Raw genomic sequence first — 16432 nt, forward strand, 5'->3', positions numbered from 1 at the left:
ATTAGTCTTTTGAATAATGATTATAAATTAATTGCCTCTATATTTGCTAAAATAATTAAGAATGTATTAGAATATATTATAGATGAAACTCAGTCAGGCTTTATGAAAAACAGGCATATTTCGAATAATATAAGGTTGATTTTAGATATATTATATTATTCATATTTAATTGATGAAAATAGTTTTATTTTATTCTTAGATTTTCGTAAAGCTTTTGACACTGTGGAACATAATTTTTTATTTTCTTCTTTAAAGGTTTTTGGGTTTGGTGATTTTTTTTGTGCAGCAGTTGAAACCCTGTGTAATAATGCAAATTGCTCAATCAAACTCAAACATGGAACTACCTCTGGATTTGATTTAAAAAGAGGTATTAGACAGGGTTGTCCTTTCTCTCCACATCTTTTCCTGCTTGTAACCCAATTATTATCTGTGCATGTTAAAAAAAAGTATTCTTAAGGGAGTCTCAATTGCAAATAGAGAAATTATTATAAGTCAGTTAGCCGATGATACAACCCCTTTTTTTTAAAATAGTGGCCAAATTCCAATTGCAGTTAATCTTATTAATACGTTTTCTAGTGCCTCTGGTCTCTATCTCAATATTAGTAAGTGTGAACTAATGGCTGTTAAAGACTGTGATTTAATATATATTTGTAACATTCCTGTAAAAGATTACATACTTAAGAATCATTATTGTTAAAGACCAGCTCTCAATTTTAACCCCATAATTGATCAAACTAAAAGAAAATTCTACTTCTTTCTTCAGAGAGATCTCTTACGAAGGCTGAAGTTATAGCCCGACTGACATATGCCTCCTTATCTTTGTATCTTGATAACCATACAGTAAAAATATTGATAAGATGCTATTTGATTTCCTATGGAGAAATCGAACACACTATGTTAAAAAGACTGTGATTGTGAGTACATATGAGAACGGTGGCCTTAATTTCTTAGATTTCACCACTATGAACCACACCTTTAAAATTAATTGGATTAAGCATCACTTAAAAAACTCCACTTCTGTCTGGAATTATATCCCTCATTATATTTTTTCAAATATTGGTGGTCTTAGTTTTGTTTTGATGTGTGATTATAAGATACAATTCCAGCTAAGTTATCTGCCTTCCACAAACAAGTGCTCCTATCTTGGTCATTAATATATAAGCATAGTTTTTCTCTGCATCACTATTTCATCTGGAATAATAGAAACATTGAACGAAAAATTGATTTGCTGGAGAAAAGTGTGGTTGTTACCACAGAAATATCATCTTAGAAATAAGATTAAAGAAGTTCCTTATAAGCGTATTCATAGATTTTATCCAGCAAATCATTATTTACAAAAATTTAAAAAAAGAATAAATGTAAATTGTATTTTTTGTAATGAGTATGAGGAAACTGCCTAGCACTTATTTTGGTACTGTACATACTCGGTTACACTATGGTGTAAGGTCCAAAAATTTACTAGCGAAAATATTCAGAGTTTAAGATCTTCTTCACTCCTATGGGAAAATGTACTCTTTGGCTTTACTGACTATCCTGACCAAGAGGAACAGTACTTTAACTTAATTAATTTACTTATTCTATTGACCAAATTTCACATTCATAAGTCTAGTCAAGTCAAGTCACCTTTATTTATATAGCGCTTTTAACAATACAGATTGTGACAAAGCAACTGAACAGCATTAATTAGGAAAATAGTGTCAATAATGCAAAATGACAATAGTAAACACTCATTTTTCAGTTAAATACACTTCATCATTGAAGTGTAAATTTACCAATAAAAAAACAAATTTTATGGTTTTGTTGACTGAAATATTTATATATATTGACAGTATCAGAGACTCTGTGAATAAGAAAGCTGTAAGAACTTTGAAAGTTTGTGAACTTTACAATATATTTATTTGATTTTATATATACGTACAAGTATGTATGTATATCTTGTATCTTTGTTTTGAAGTTTCTTTCCTCCCCCTGGCAACTGTTTTTTGTTTGTTGTAATTTGTCCTTCTATCTTTTTCTTTTCTTATTTTAATGTTGTTTTCTTGATAACATATTGTGTGTTATTGTTCCTTGAATTTTTTTTATAAATAAATAAAAAACTCTCTGCAACTTGTACGAACCTGGAAGTACGATTTTTGGCAAAGAAATATGCTGTCATACGTACAAATGGTTTTTTGAAACTTTGTCCATGCTTAGCATGAGAATCCAACTCTTTAACAGTGTAAACAACTCTGAATGCATGAAACGGCATTGTACCCCCCACCCCCCTTTAAACACTGGCCCCCCATGTACAGGCCATTAGTGACACCATAATAGAAATATTCATAATTCTGTTTATCTTTTAAAAAAAAAAATTTAATTATTTAAAACCTTTGGCCAATGGTGTATGCATGTTATATATTGTTGTATTTTTGTATTGTGAAGTATTGTAACAATATATTATAATGTATTGTAACAGTATATTGTCACACCCCTAATTTGTGATACTTCGCCAAAGCTTCTCTATGCGCAAGATCTTCTTTCCTGTATCTGCTCGCAACTGGTCGGTGATGGAGCAGGTGGTGCTGGAGTATGACGGGCAGAGGGCTATCTTTAACGCCAGTGGCGGGATCTACTCTCCTGCAGAGTATTCTTTCCATTGCCAGAGCGTAAGCAGCATTCAGAGCCCCCTGCTGGTGCCTCGCAGTGCTACGGACAACGCTAACCAATGGACGCTGTCCTTCACTGATTTTCAGGTGCTATTACAGTGCGCTGTTTTGAACTGTTAGTGTTAAACGATTCAGCTTCATTTACAAAACCCATATACAGTATACCACAAAAACTCCACATACTGCAGCTGATGTACCATGTTTCCCACAGATCCAAGGCTTCAACGTTACTGGTGAAGACTTCTCGTATGCCAGCGATTGTGCTGGATTTTTCACTCCAGGGATTTGGATGGGCCTGCTGACCTCTCTGCTCATGGTGTTCATTCTTACCTACGGTCTGCACATGATCATGCAGGTTCGCACCATGGACCGCTTTGATGATCCCAAAGGCCCAGCGATTTCAGTGCCTCAGAGTGAGTGATCTGAGCCAACAACCAAAAACGGTCAAGTTGTCAAAATTGTACAAATTTACTTGATTTTGTATGTCAAAAAAAGATGTGGTTGGTAATCAGGAATGTATGGATCTAGCACGAGTATTTGAGGGTTTTTGAGAGTATGTATATTCAAAAGCAAATCATATTTTTCTAATTTTTTTTATTTTGATGTCTTGTAGAAAGTGGTGAAAATATTTTCATCTCTCCCTTATTACATTTTTAATTATTTGATTAACTTCGATAAAGCTTTACAATAAGGTTCTATACAAATAAATGCAATAGCTAACATGAAATAACAATGAACAAATCTTTTACAGCATTTTTAATGATTATTGAAGTTGTATAAATGAACATTGTTATATACTGTACATATACATATATATGAAGGAACATGGGTTAACATTGAATATAATACGAATTTTATATTTGTAAATTAACGTTGGTCTAGAGATTAATAATTGCTGCAAAAAACATTAGTTTATGATTCCTAATGCATTGAATTGAACCTACACATTTCAGTACACATACAGTGCACATGCATGTTTCTTATGAATGCAATAACGTTTGACATGTTTTGCATTAGAACATCTTGTGCTGTTATTTTTTGGGCTACTGTTATTTATCTTGTCATTTAAATCTGGTGGTTTGTTTCTCATATTGTACTAGATTTGTATATGTTTTTTGTAGATGTACATTAAGAGTTTCCAATATTTAATAATGCCAAATGTACAATTTAAGTGCCTAAAATGGACCAGTCACTGCATGGAAAATGAAAAGTGGTCATTAGGCTGAATTAGGATTTATTGGTTATTAGACTACACTCTAAAAAAAATGCTGGGTTGTTTCAACCCAACTTTGGGTCAAATATGGACTAACCCAACTTTTGGGTTAAAAATTTCATTTAAAAATGTAACCCAACAGCTGGGTTAGTCCATATTTGACACGAAGTTGGGTTAAAACAACCCAGCATTTTTTAAGAGTGTAAAAAAAGTGTCAGAAGTACCCAGTATTCATGTATTTTCAAAGGATAATTGTTTGAATTAATTTATGAGATGCCCAAAATTAAAAAAAATCTAAAGATTGAATGATTTATAGTAGACTTAAATTTGTTGTTAAATGAAAATAGCTTTTCAGAATTTTGCTGTTGGCTGTACAACAGGATGCAAAGTGAATTGAAGAGACTATTGTATATCTGTTAAGCTCATTGGAGCAATATTCCATTCAAAACATGCCTTCAACATGCCATGTCCAGTAGGATTCATGTTCAGTATGTTTTTATTTTACGATGTGTTTTGTTGGGCGTTGCTGTGAAACATACATTGTATATTCTACAGATTCAAATGAGCAGTTCACATCACTAGATTTGCAATCAGAGTAATGCATTGTAATCATGTTATGAACATCCTTTTTTCTAGTTGAATGATTAAACTACCACTAAATATTTCAATTGATCGCTCCTTGTAATAATGATTTTAAGGACAATGTTGACTGAACGCTTTTTTGGCAGCCTTGTGATACAGAAAGCAGCTATGCATGTTGAATTTTGCAATATGAAATGTATCTGCTGATGATGGAGCAACTGGTCTTGCGAAATCTAATTTGACATTAGACATTTGTCAAACTGAATCAATGCTCAAGTCTGCAATATCTAAAAACTAAACTAAAATGATCAAACGGAAAATATTTGTGTTATGTTTTGACCATGGAGCTTTTATTTTGAGACCATCCAGGCACCTACAGATCTCAGTGAAATACACAATTGCAAGAGGTGGATTTATAGAAGATCAACTTTGTTGAATTTCAGCGTTTGCACCGTCAAGAGTCAAAGTAGTGGTTCCAAACCATTATTCCAAACAACAGCTAATTGCTACAATAAAACAGTATGATATATATTTGAAATAGCAAGCTGAAAAAACAGTTAAGCAATCAAATTCAACACAAAAAAAAACACACTTATTTGGGAAAATATTTTGCCGTTAAAATTGAATTACTTGACAAATTGAACAGAAATGGTTGAAAATATTAGCTGAACTAAACCACAGATAATTTTACATGACTGCAATTTGGCAAGAGCAAACTAGATAAATTACAGCATTTTAAAACAAACCTTTACAAATAAAATGTCTACAATCACAGGAAAGAAAAGTACTGACTTCTCTTTTCTTTTTCTTCATTAGATCTAAGTGTGTAATCAATAGCAAAGCATTTCTAATGTAATTAGAACCTAAACAAATTCTGCTCTACGCACAGTGTAAGACAAACCTGAACAAAAACCCCAGGAGAATGAAAAGGCACTTTAAGTACTTCAACAGGATTAGACAAAACTTTTCATTTAAAATATGCACTGCAAACCACATTCTGCAAAATATTTACTGGAAGGTTAATATATACAACCTGTTTTATCCAAATGAAAAGTAATAGGCAAAATTTAAACTACGCCTTAAGCCTTATTGACTTCACAAATACTATGGAATAGTTACGAATTCAAACATGAATCTCTTTCATTTTAAATCAATTTTAATCAGACTTTCTACATAAATATTCATGCTAAATTTAGCTCTCAACCTATTCAGTGAGGTATGGGACAGTCGGTGCACTTCTTTTGGTGTGAATCTTCAGACATTCTCAGCTACATCATTAACAGAAGAGTGATCACTGCATCAACAGTGTTGAAAATTAAGTTAAAAATGACAAGCAAACACTTTATAAAAGTGACATGTGACTTATGTGAAGACAGATTTTTTTCAGAGCACAGCATGGGGTGAAGTTAGCGACTGCTAGAAAGGAGTTTGTTCAAATTAAGCTGGACTTTTCAAAGCAAAAGTGGGTCTAATTATGGAGGAATTTGCTGCCAGAAATTAGTCAGCCTTTGACAATTCTGGGAAGTGCTTATTTAAATGATATATACTTGCAAGATGCTTCACAGACTTTCTCCATGGCAACTTCATGAACACCTGTAATTAGAGGTGCAAATAGTCATTCACCACAAAATATAATGCATGCTGTTATTTAAAAACAAAGAATAAATTATATAAATGTTATATAATTATACTACATACTGTATTATACTATATTTTTAACGTAAATTTTTAACAGCAGGCGCAGGTAAAACTGCAATCCAAAAGTCGCAGTGATGGTCAGCATGTGCATGACTAAATAACTGGGTATATTAAACCTCAATCCAGCAGACACGTATAAGACCTCATCCCATAGCTAAACACAGAAATCCCTCCACACAAAACAAGCAAAAACAAAACAGCAGCACACAGCCTCCCATGTAGACTATCAGCATTAATGGTTGCAGAATTGAAGAATTTTCCACAATAATTTTTCATGGGAACTTCTTTCCTGAGAATTTATGCACAATGAAGCATTTTGTGGTTTGATACATTGCATATACAGGTGCATCTCAATAAATTAGAATGTCGTGGGAAAAGTTTTTTTATTTCATTTATTTCAGTAATTCAACTCAAATTGTGAAACTCGTGTATTAAATAAATTCAATGCACACTCCTGGGCAAAGGACCACTGGGCAACAGTCCAGTTCTTCTCCTTAGCCCAGGTAAGACGCCTCTGACGTTGTCTGTGGTTCAGGAGTGGCTTAACAAGAGGAATACGACAACTGTAGCCAAATTCCTTGACACGTCTGTGTGTGGTGGCTCTTGATGCCTTGACCCCAGCCTCAGTCCATTCCTTGTGAAGTTCACTCAAATTCTTGAATCGATTTTGCTTGACAATCCTCATAAGGCTGCGGTTCTCTCGGTTGGTTGTGCATCTTTTTCTTCCACACTTTTTCCTTCCACTCAACTTTCTGTTAACATGCTTGGATACAGCACTCTGTGAACAGCCAGCTTCTTTGGCAATGAATGTTTGTGGCTTACCCTCCTTGTGAAGTGTCAATGATTGTCTTCTGGACAACTGTCAGATCAGCAGTCTTCCCCATGATTGTGTAGCCTAGTGAACCAAACTGAGAGACCATTTTGAAGGCTCAGGAAACCTTTGCAGGTGTTTTGAGTTGATTAGCTGATTGGCATGTCACCATATTCTAATTTGTTGAGATGAATTGGTGGGTTTTTGTTAAATGTGAGCCAAAATCATCACAATTAAAAGAACCAAAGACTTAAACTACTTCAGTCTGTGTGCATTGAATTTATTTAATACACGAGTTTCACAATTTGAGTTGAATTACTGAAATAAATTAACTTTTCCACGACATTCTAATTTATTGATATGCACCTGTATATTTAACTACCTGCTCAAAAAAAAGTGGCGGTCTACTTTTTCAGCATTCTCTGCTGAAACCACCAAGATGAATCTCTTGATTTGAAGCAAAAAGTAGAATAAAAATGGGTGTAAAACAAATGTATGCAGATATATCTGCAAAAATAAGATTTTTGGAAAAGGGAACATCTACATACAGTATTCACAGTCAGGAGCCCTGTGAATAGGATCACGGCTTGAGAGGGGTAATTGGGATACTGACTCAGTGTCATTTGCAATGATTCATGGGAGCAGAGATTTCTTTGAAAGATGGCGTTCTCTGCAGGATTATGGGTAGTCTAGTTCTACACCAAGGAAGAGTCATCACCTTTTCAAAATACTCATGCTTCGAGCTGCAATCCAACAGTCAGCATGTGCATAATTAAACAGCTGGTATACTAAACCTTCACCTCGAAGGAATCTCCATTTCCCATGGAAAATGTGTGGAAATCTAGAAATCACTTAAGGAGCAACTGAGACAGTGCAGGTAACTTACCGATTCCTTTGGTAACACAGCACTCCAACCACACCTAATAAACTAAATAAAGAAAGAAATTGTGTTACAAATGATTAACCTTGATTGTAATAAAAAAAAAAAAGATCAAATTCTTATATTAACTTTCAGAATCCTACATAAAAAGGACAACAAAACAAATTCTCTTGAATATTTCACAAATAAAAACAAAAAACTGATACTGTGACAGTTGTCAGGGGGATTGGACGAAGTGCACAATTGGATTTATGCTCAGTGAGGGAGGAATATCAGCCCAAGTGTATATGTTTAGCACATTTCTCACACACCAGTAGATTCAGTTATGATTTAAATAGATTATAATAAATGTTGTTAATAATAAATTATACATTAAGTTTACTTTAAATTTAACAGTATTCAGAACAGTAATGCAAAATATAAGTTTAAACGATTTGTTGTGGAGTGACGAGAACTTTTTTTTTTTAAAACAACGTTTATTATACATGTTAACTTATCTTTTTTTCTCTCTCAACAATGCAATTTTGGCCTGGTGTGATAATCACGTAAGACTTATTTTTCAGAATATAAAGTCATTATCAAAAAGGTCAAATTAAAACATTCTCGGTTTCTTTGCATTTTGTTCATTATAAAAAATGAGCTGACTGATTATATTTTTAATTCCAGAATTTTTAATTCCATTACTCTAAGTATATGGAAAAACTGACAGAAATTTCACTCACATCCATGGCAAATTTTCAAGTTCTGCACATGAAATGTATCAATGTACATTTACATACATACCGTAGGATCAGAAATAAAAGAAACATGATAGTTCACAGGTCCTAACTTTTTTACTATCTTTGCAGGCCCTTTCCATCTAGGAGACAATTTGGCCATGAAAGCATCATCGGCCCTGGATAATGGATGAGATCGCACCCATACCACATCTCCTTCACAGAACTCTTGGTTCCTTCTGCGCTGGTTGTAATACCGTCTTTGGTGCTGTTGTGCTTTCTCCACGTTAGTTTTAACCAGGTCGATTAGCTGAGAGTGCCGTTCCAAAGTACTGTAACTCGGGTGGATGTTGGAATGCTCTTTCAAATGGTCCTTTCAATTTCCTTCCGAGAGCAATTTCTGCTGGTGAGTATCCCATGCTTTCTTGCCATGCTGAATTCAGGGCAAAACGAAATTCAGGAATCCACTGATGCCAACTTCTGTGGTTCTCATGTACATAGGAAGCCAGCATAGTTTTGAGATTTCTATTGATTCGTTCTGTTAAGTTAGTTTGAGGGTGATAAGCCGTAGTTAACTTTTGGATGACTTTCCATTGTTTGCAGATCGTGGTGATGAGATTTGAAGTAAACTGCTTTCCCCGGTCTGACACAAGGTAAGTGGCTGTTCCCCAACGAGTGAAGATTTCTTCAATGAGAATTCTAGCAATGGTAGGAGCTTTTGCAGCTCTTAGCGGAAAAAACTCCACCCATTTTGAGAAATAGTCCACAACTACTAACAGGTACTTGTGTTGCTTGGAACTTCTAGGGAAAGGACCCATTATGTCGATCCCCATCATGTAACTGGGCTCCACTACTGGTATACTCTGCAGCATACCTGCAGTCTTAGTTGTGGGTGCTTTGTATTGTTGGCATACAGTACATACTTTGCAGTACTGCCAGACGTCAGTTCTTATGCTGGGCCAATACACAAAATCAAGCAGTCGCATTAGGGTCTTAAAACTTCCTAAATGGCCACTCAATGGATTGTCATGAGCATAAGATAAAAACGTCTTTCTAAAAACAGCAGGAATCACTATCTGCAGTTTTTGTCCTTTCTTTCCTTCAGGGACACTCCTAAAAACAACTCCATTCTTGCAAACATAGTGAACACGCATTGCATCGTCACTTTTTCTCTGCTGGTTTTTGGATATCAAATCCTGGATCTCTCGGTCATCATTCTGAGCTTTGCTGATTTGTTCAAGATCAACAGGTAGAGTGCAAGCAGGTGAACATTTTTCTGGTGTTGTATTTAAAAAGAGAAAACTGGGTTCTGTGTGGCATTGTCTCGACAGGGCATCAGGAACCACATTACACTGTCCTTTACGGTACCACACAATGAAATGAAACCCCTGGAGCCGTATTGTCCACCTTACTAACCTGGAGGATGGCTTTGGATGTCGGAATGCCCAGACAATGCAGCATGATCTGTTACCACCTCAAAAGGTTTGCTCTCCAGGTAATGTCGCAATTTTTCCATAGCCCATACGACTGCTAAACACTCTTTTTCTGATGTAGAGTATGCTCTCTCCGCTCCCCTCAAAAGCCGAGATGCATATGCCACCACCCGTTTAGAGCGTAAGCAGGTGAACATTTTTCTGGTGTTGTATTTAAAAAGAGAAAACTTCTGTGTGGTATGGTCTCGACAGGGCATCAGGAACCACATTACACTGTCCTTTACGGTACCACACAATGAAATGAAACCCCTGGAGCCGTATTGTCCACCTTACTAACCTGGAGGATGGCTTTGGATGTCGGAATGCCCAGACAATGCAGCATGATCTGTTACCACCTCAAAAGGTTTGCTCTCCAGGTAATGTCGCAATTTTTCCATAGCCCATACGACTGCTAGACACTCTTTTTCTGATGTAGAGTATGCTCTCTCCGCTCCCCTCAAAAGCTGAGATGCATTTGCCTCCAGCCGTTCTTCTCCATCTTCTTGAGTTAAAACTGCCCCCAAACCATACTCACTGGCGTCTGTCTGGACTTTAAAAGCACGGTTAACATCAGGTGAGACTAACACCGGAGCACTGATGAGATCTTGTTTGATTGTCTCAAAGGCTCATTGGCAATCTCGCTGTTTTTTCAACACTGGACTGTTCCATCTCCATTTGCCAGTACCCACATTTGAGGTCTAAAGTACTGAAAACCTTGGCTCCTTTCATTGATTCCATGATATCTGTAATTTGTAGCATAGGATAGGCATCCAGGTGAGTCTTTGCATTCGGTCCTCTGTAATCTACATAATCTCATATTCCCATCCGTCTTGTCTACCACTACTACTGGTGATGCCCACGGAGAGGTAGAAGGCTGGATGATTTTCTTTTCAAGCAATTCTTTCACTTGCCCTTCAATAAAATCATTTTTTTTTTAAATGAGAATCTGTATGGCTTTTTTCTTACCGGCTGCTGATCAGTTGTGATGATCTGGTGTCATATAACGTTGGTTCGGCCTATGTTTTGTGTGCATACCGTTGGCCATTTCAACATCAGGTCTTTAAGCTGTGCTTGTATTTCTGGTGTTGCTTCAGCATGCATAGCAGCTTCGACGATGAGGTGATGGTCTGCCTCACTGATGGGATCTGGGATAGCCATGTAAAAATGGTTTGTGGACAGTCCATCATGTGAAAAAAAAGGGAATGTGCATTTCTTTTGTGCATCATCGGGAAGATGAAAGTGCAAAGTGTTAAAATCCAAAACCCTTTTAGACTTCTGCAAAAAGTCAAGACCCAGAATTACGGATACCGCTAAATCCTTATCTTCCATCACAAAAAATTCCACTTCAAACTTTTCTTCTTTGACCTGACACATCCATCTCACCTTACCAATAGCTTTTTGGCATTGTCCATTTGCTAATATAAAGTTCTGATTACTTGCAGAAAACTGATCACTTCCTTTTTTGCTCAGTTTTTTCCAGATCTTTTGCTGGACAATGGAAAAAGTACTCCCGGTATCAATTATGGCATTAAAGTTAGTGTGATTGATGGTCACAGGCAGTTGAAGATTTTGATACCCTTTTTTTCAGTTATGGTGGTCTAACAGCATTAGTTGGTTATCTTGATTTCTTTTTGACATCACCGCAGGCAATTTCCTGTTTTGCTCTTCACTGTTAACTACACTCCAGTGATTTTAAGCTCCCATCCAATCCTTCTCAATTGGTGTGCCCAAACGAACTAATTCATCCAACGTTTTAGCAGAGCTCCTCAGCAAACTGGCTAATCTTGGGTTGCAGTTTCTGAGAATTGCATGAACGATCTCTTCTTCAGTCATGTCAGGCTTGTTTCTCAAACAAAGGGCTCTGTAATGATAGGCAAAATCTCAAATACTCTCTTTGCTTTGTTGTCTCCTATTTATGAGTCTCTGTGCAGCCACTTCTTTAAAGTCCTCATTTAAAAATGCAAACAAGAACTTATCCTTAAAGATTTTCCTTGTAGCTATGTTCTTTCTCTCTGCACTCCACCAGTCTTTTGCGGTCCCTTTCATTACCACAGCCAGTGATGCCAGCAGTTCTTTGTCAGGTAAAGGTCGAAGATTAATATATTCCTCAACTCTCTCAATAAAAACAACTGGATCGTCAATACTTGCGTTGGTGAAACTGGGAAACTCTAATTTAACCGGCGGATTGTATGGTGCTGGTATAGTAGGCAGAGATATGCGCTGTTGACTAGAATGAGCAGCTTGAATTTGTTTAATATCTGTTTGTGCAGTTTTATGATGACTGACTGTTTTTGCAGACATGGGAGTAGATGAAAGTGAAAGAGCTTGAATCCTCTGATCTAGTTGTTTATCTCTCCTTTTTTAGACAATCAACCATGATCTGACCTAAATCAGTTAACCTACTGTCCATTTGCATTTTAATTCGATCAGTTTCTCTTTGAATTCGGTAGATCATTTTATCCTCAAGTTTTTGCATCATATTGGTCATTGTGTCTTGAATCACACAATCGCTCACCCTATGTTCGATGTCACTAAGGTGTTCTTCAATGTTGGTTAATCGTTGCATTGTTGCCATTCCATTTGAATACACCTGCTCCTCCTCAAATTCTTCCGGTGGTGGAGGTGGAAATGGAGTGAAATCATCTGGATCGCCAGGCTGGTCTGGAAACAGCACTTGTACTACTATTTTTTCTTTTTCTTCTTCTTATAAAGTCAGCTAAAAGTGTCAACCATTGAATTCACTGAATCTCTTATCTGAATTAATGCATTCATTTGGCGCGATCTCATCCCTATCCATTTCAGATTAGGTTTGATTTATTTCTCAGATTTAACATTTTTGAATTTACTTTTGCTGTTAGTTCCTTTATTTGATCCTTTTTAAAATAATCTAGTGATACACCCTCTAGGTTAAAGTCTAACTTAGTCATTGTCCCTGTTCGGGCACCATTTTTGTAACTTCCCTTTCTTTTATTTTTAGATTAACCACAAATGAGGGTTCATCATTAAGATCAAATAAAGCAATTTATGAACTTCAGCAAACAGTCTTTCTTTCTTTCTTTTTTGTTGCGTTTCCCCAAATGCTAAATATGTTCAAGTGAAAATTAATTATAATATATACAGAATAAAGAAACAAATAAACAAATTCAAGACCTTGTCCTTGATTTTACCCCAAAGAAATCGTCTTTTAGTTCTTATCTGAGAAATTATGATCCATTCCGTGGCAAAAATGAATTATTTCTGACGAAAAACATTGAGTGCATTGAAATATGTCGATCTGCTTTAGCGTTGACAACTCCGACTAGCATATGAATGAGCCTCCACAAAGGATTTCAACACAAAGGTATATCCACTCCAAACAGTATTCGAATGAACAGTTACAATCAGTTATGTATCCAAACACAGATTTGGAAGTGAAATGATATGAAAAGAAAAACAGTCCTTCTGAAAAATAGAAAATACCAATACCAAAAACAAACATAAACGTTCTTCCCACATTCTAAATAAAGAAGTTAGACAATATTCAAATATACTCACATATCGAGCTTAAAACCAAAGGTTTCTCAACAAGGACTTTGTCAACCAGCAGTTCAAGGTAGCACAAAGAAACATGCGTTCCCCTCTACCCAAACTGAACTACTTCTTCAGGCAACTACTCACCTGATATACAATCCATTTCTTCACACCAAGCTGCTTACCTATTGCAGATTCAGTCTTCCCAGCCTGGTGCAGGTCTACAATTTTGTTTCTGGTGTCCTTTGACAGCTCTTTGGTCTTGGCCATGGTGGAGTTTGGAGTGTGACTGTTTGAGGTTGTGGACAGGTGTCTTTTATACTGATAACGAGTTCAAACAGATGCCATTAATACAGGTAACGAGTGGAGGACAGAGGAGCCTCTTAAAGAAGAAGTTACAGGTCTGTGAGAGCCAGAAATCTTGCTTGTTTGTAGGTGACCAAATACTTATTTTACCGAGGAATTTACCAATTAATTCTTTAAAAATCCTACAATGTGATTTTCTGGATTTTTTCCCCTCATTTTGTCTCTCATAGTTGAGGTATACCTATGATGAAAATTACAGGCCTCTCTCATCTTTTTAAGTGAGAGAACTTGCACAATTGGTGGCTGACTAAATACTTTTTTGCCCCACTGTATATGGAAAAACTATGACAGAAATTTCACTCTGTTACACAGTCACCAAACCTTTTGTTAAGTTGTAGCAGTGTTATGCTTTAAAAATGAGTTTGGGTTCCAGGGGGGAAAAACAACAGTTATAAAATATTTTTTTCCAAAAATATAATCAGTCAACTCATTTTTTATAATGAACAAAATGCAAATAACCAGAGAATGTTTTAATTTGACCTTTTTGATAACGACTTTATATTATGAAAAATAAGTCTTACCTGATTATCACACCAGGCCAAAATTGCATTGCAACGCACTCAAATGTTTTTCTTCGGAAAGAATAATTCCTTTTTGCCACGGAATAGATCGTAATTTCTCAGATAAGAACTAAAAGACTATTTATTTGGTGTAAAATCAAGGACAAGGTCTTGATTTTGTTTATTTGTTTCTTTATTCTGTATATATTATAATTAATTTTCACTTGAACATATTTAGCATTTGGGGAATAAAACACAACAACAACAACAAAGAAAGAGACTGTTTGCTGAAGTTCATAAATTGCTTTATTTGATGTTAGTGATGAACCCTCATTTGTGGCTAATCTAAAAATAAAAGAAAGAGACGTTACAACTGTATTGAATAAGAAGGTATAGGACATGTAGATTATCAGGTGAAATATGCAGACTGACTTACCCAGACCAATCAAAACAAGCACAATCAGTGCAACAACCCATGGAGCTGCTAAAAATAAATAAAACAAAATAAATAAATAAATTGTTTAATGGATTAAGACAAACACTTTGTAAAATGTGAAATCCCTTTGTAACACTTGCAACAAAATTAACCATAACCCAGAAGTAAATATTCATTTAAAACTAACTACATATCTAACTAGAAATATGACATGACCTGCAGAATGCTCAGAAACCAGCCTATTATAGAATACTCTGAATCTCTGAGCTGTCACACTCCATCAAATATATGAACTTGCATTTACAGAAATACTAGAATGATCACATTTCATAATCCACCAGTTTCATACATTTCAGATCAAAAAGATCAAGGAGCCAAGGGTGACCGTTACTGACAAGAGGAATCAGCTCTACTGAATAGTAATAGTATAATATATATTTTTTAAGAACACTTACGTGTACTTGTACTTGTACTTGTAGGCGTTGTGTCTCCTGTGGCATAAAAAAAATACAGTTAGGAAACCGTAAAAGAGGACAAATTTGTAGATTCTAATACAAACAGATGGATAAGGTTAGATATGGAGTAGATTCTTTTTTTAAAAGATACAGTGGACAGACAGTTTAAGTAAACAGTTATGCAATTATACCAGAGATTAGACTCGTGCTAAGAGAAAAAAAAAAACGAGAGAAAAAAAAAAACAAAGAGATCATTCCCCTAACAGGCCCATTACAAAGATCTAATAACAGTAAAAGGTCATGAACTGCCTTTTTTCAAGTTCTTACTGACGCGGTCTGTATCTTCATTAAAAATAAACTTCATCCACTCTTTCCTAATGTTGGAATCCGATGGAAGGTTATGCAAAGATTGTGTTTTTTCACAGCTTGGCACTGCACAGCATCTTGTCTTTGGAGCATCTTTATCATTTGGTTACTGCATAGACCTGAGTTTGCCTCTCTTATTGACACTACACGCGTGAATCAGTTGGCAGAGCTAAACAGGCAGTCATGTAAAAGCAGGCGTTGATTTTATGCAGAGGTGGGGTTTAGCAACACTATTATGTCATAAAGTGGTACATTCCGCAACCTGTCGATTTGGCAGATTTTCTTCAATATAAGCTGTTTTTGGACTAATGAGAAAGTTTTGAGTTCTGAAACTTACAGGATCTTTTTATAGTACAATGATCTCTTATATGGTCAACAGATCAAGGGAATTTTGATAGCTCAGTTTATGACTCCTTTAAGCAAAACAAGACTATTTCTGCAGTAGAACTGACATTTATGTAAACTGATAAAATAATGGCCAACAAAAAAGCTAAAAGGTATCATCAAGTTGTCAGTACAAGTGCCGGTATCACAAAATGCTAAAGAGTGTTATTTATTCTTAGAGTTAATAGATGTTAATGTAGAGTTAATGCTTTATTGGCAATGATACAGAGAATTGTACTAACAACAGCTCATTTATAATTTTAGCAGAGGTGGGGGGGGGGGGTTCAGTGATGAAATGATTCACTGATTCAAAAAAAACCTGCAAAACATAACTGCAAAATTTAAATATAAATGTAATTCTGTTAAGAATTTTATTGTCAAAATTATCTTTAACAGTA

At 35.6% G+C, this 16432-nt stretch overlaps 2 protein-coding genes across 2 annotated transcripts in view; one reads left to right on the plus strand and one right to left on the minus strand.

Annotated features, from left to right (window-relative positions):
• The first annotated feature begins 2447 nt into the window (after window positions 1-2447).
• On the plus strand, window positions 2448-3259 carry LOC107564653 (V-type proton ATPase subunit S1-like). Its single transcript, XM_016249789.1, has 2 exons — window positions 2448-2732; window positions 2857-3259. Exons 1-2 carry the CDS (start codon window positions 2502-2504, stop codon window positions 3064-3066), a joined length of 441 nt encoding a protein of 146 aa, XP_016105275.1. The 5' UTR covers window positions 2448-2501; the 3' UTR covers window positions 3067-3259.
• Window positions 3260-4768: 1509 nt separating this feature from the next.
• Window positions 4769-16432, minus strand: part of LOC107564654 (membrane cofactor protein-like) — a 39749-nt gene continuing 28085 nt past the window's right edge. The window contains exons 14-17 of the mRNA XM_016249790.1: window positions 15285-15320; window positions 14830-14877; window positions 7836-7869; window positions 4769-6033 (exon numbers count right to left, since the gene is read on the minus strand). Coding sequence (XP_016105276.1) covers window positions 6024-6033; window positions 7836-7869; window positions 14830-14877; window positions 15285-15320 — 128 coding nt within the window. The 3' untranslated portion in view covers window positions 4769-6023. The remainder of the gene's footprint in view (window positions 6034-7835; window positions 7870-14829; window positions 14878-15284; window positions 15321-16432) is intronic.

The sequence above is a fragment of the Sinocyclocheilus grahami genome, unplaced genomic scaffold, assembly GCF_001515645.1.
Source record: "Sinocyclocheilus grahami isolate Dianchi unplaced genomic scaffold, SAMN03320097.WGS_v1.1 scaffold953.1, whole genome shotgun sequence".
Taxonomy (NCBI): Eukaryota; Metazoa; Chordata; class Actinopteri; order Cypriniformes; family Cyprinidae; genus Sinocyclocheilus; species Sinocyclocheilus grahami.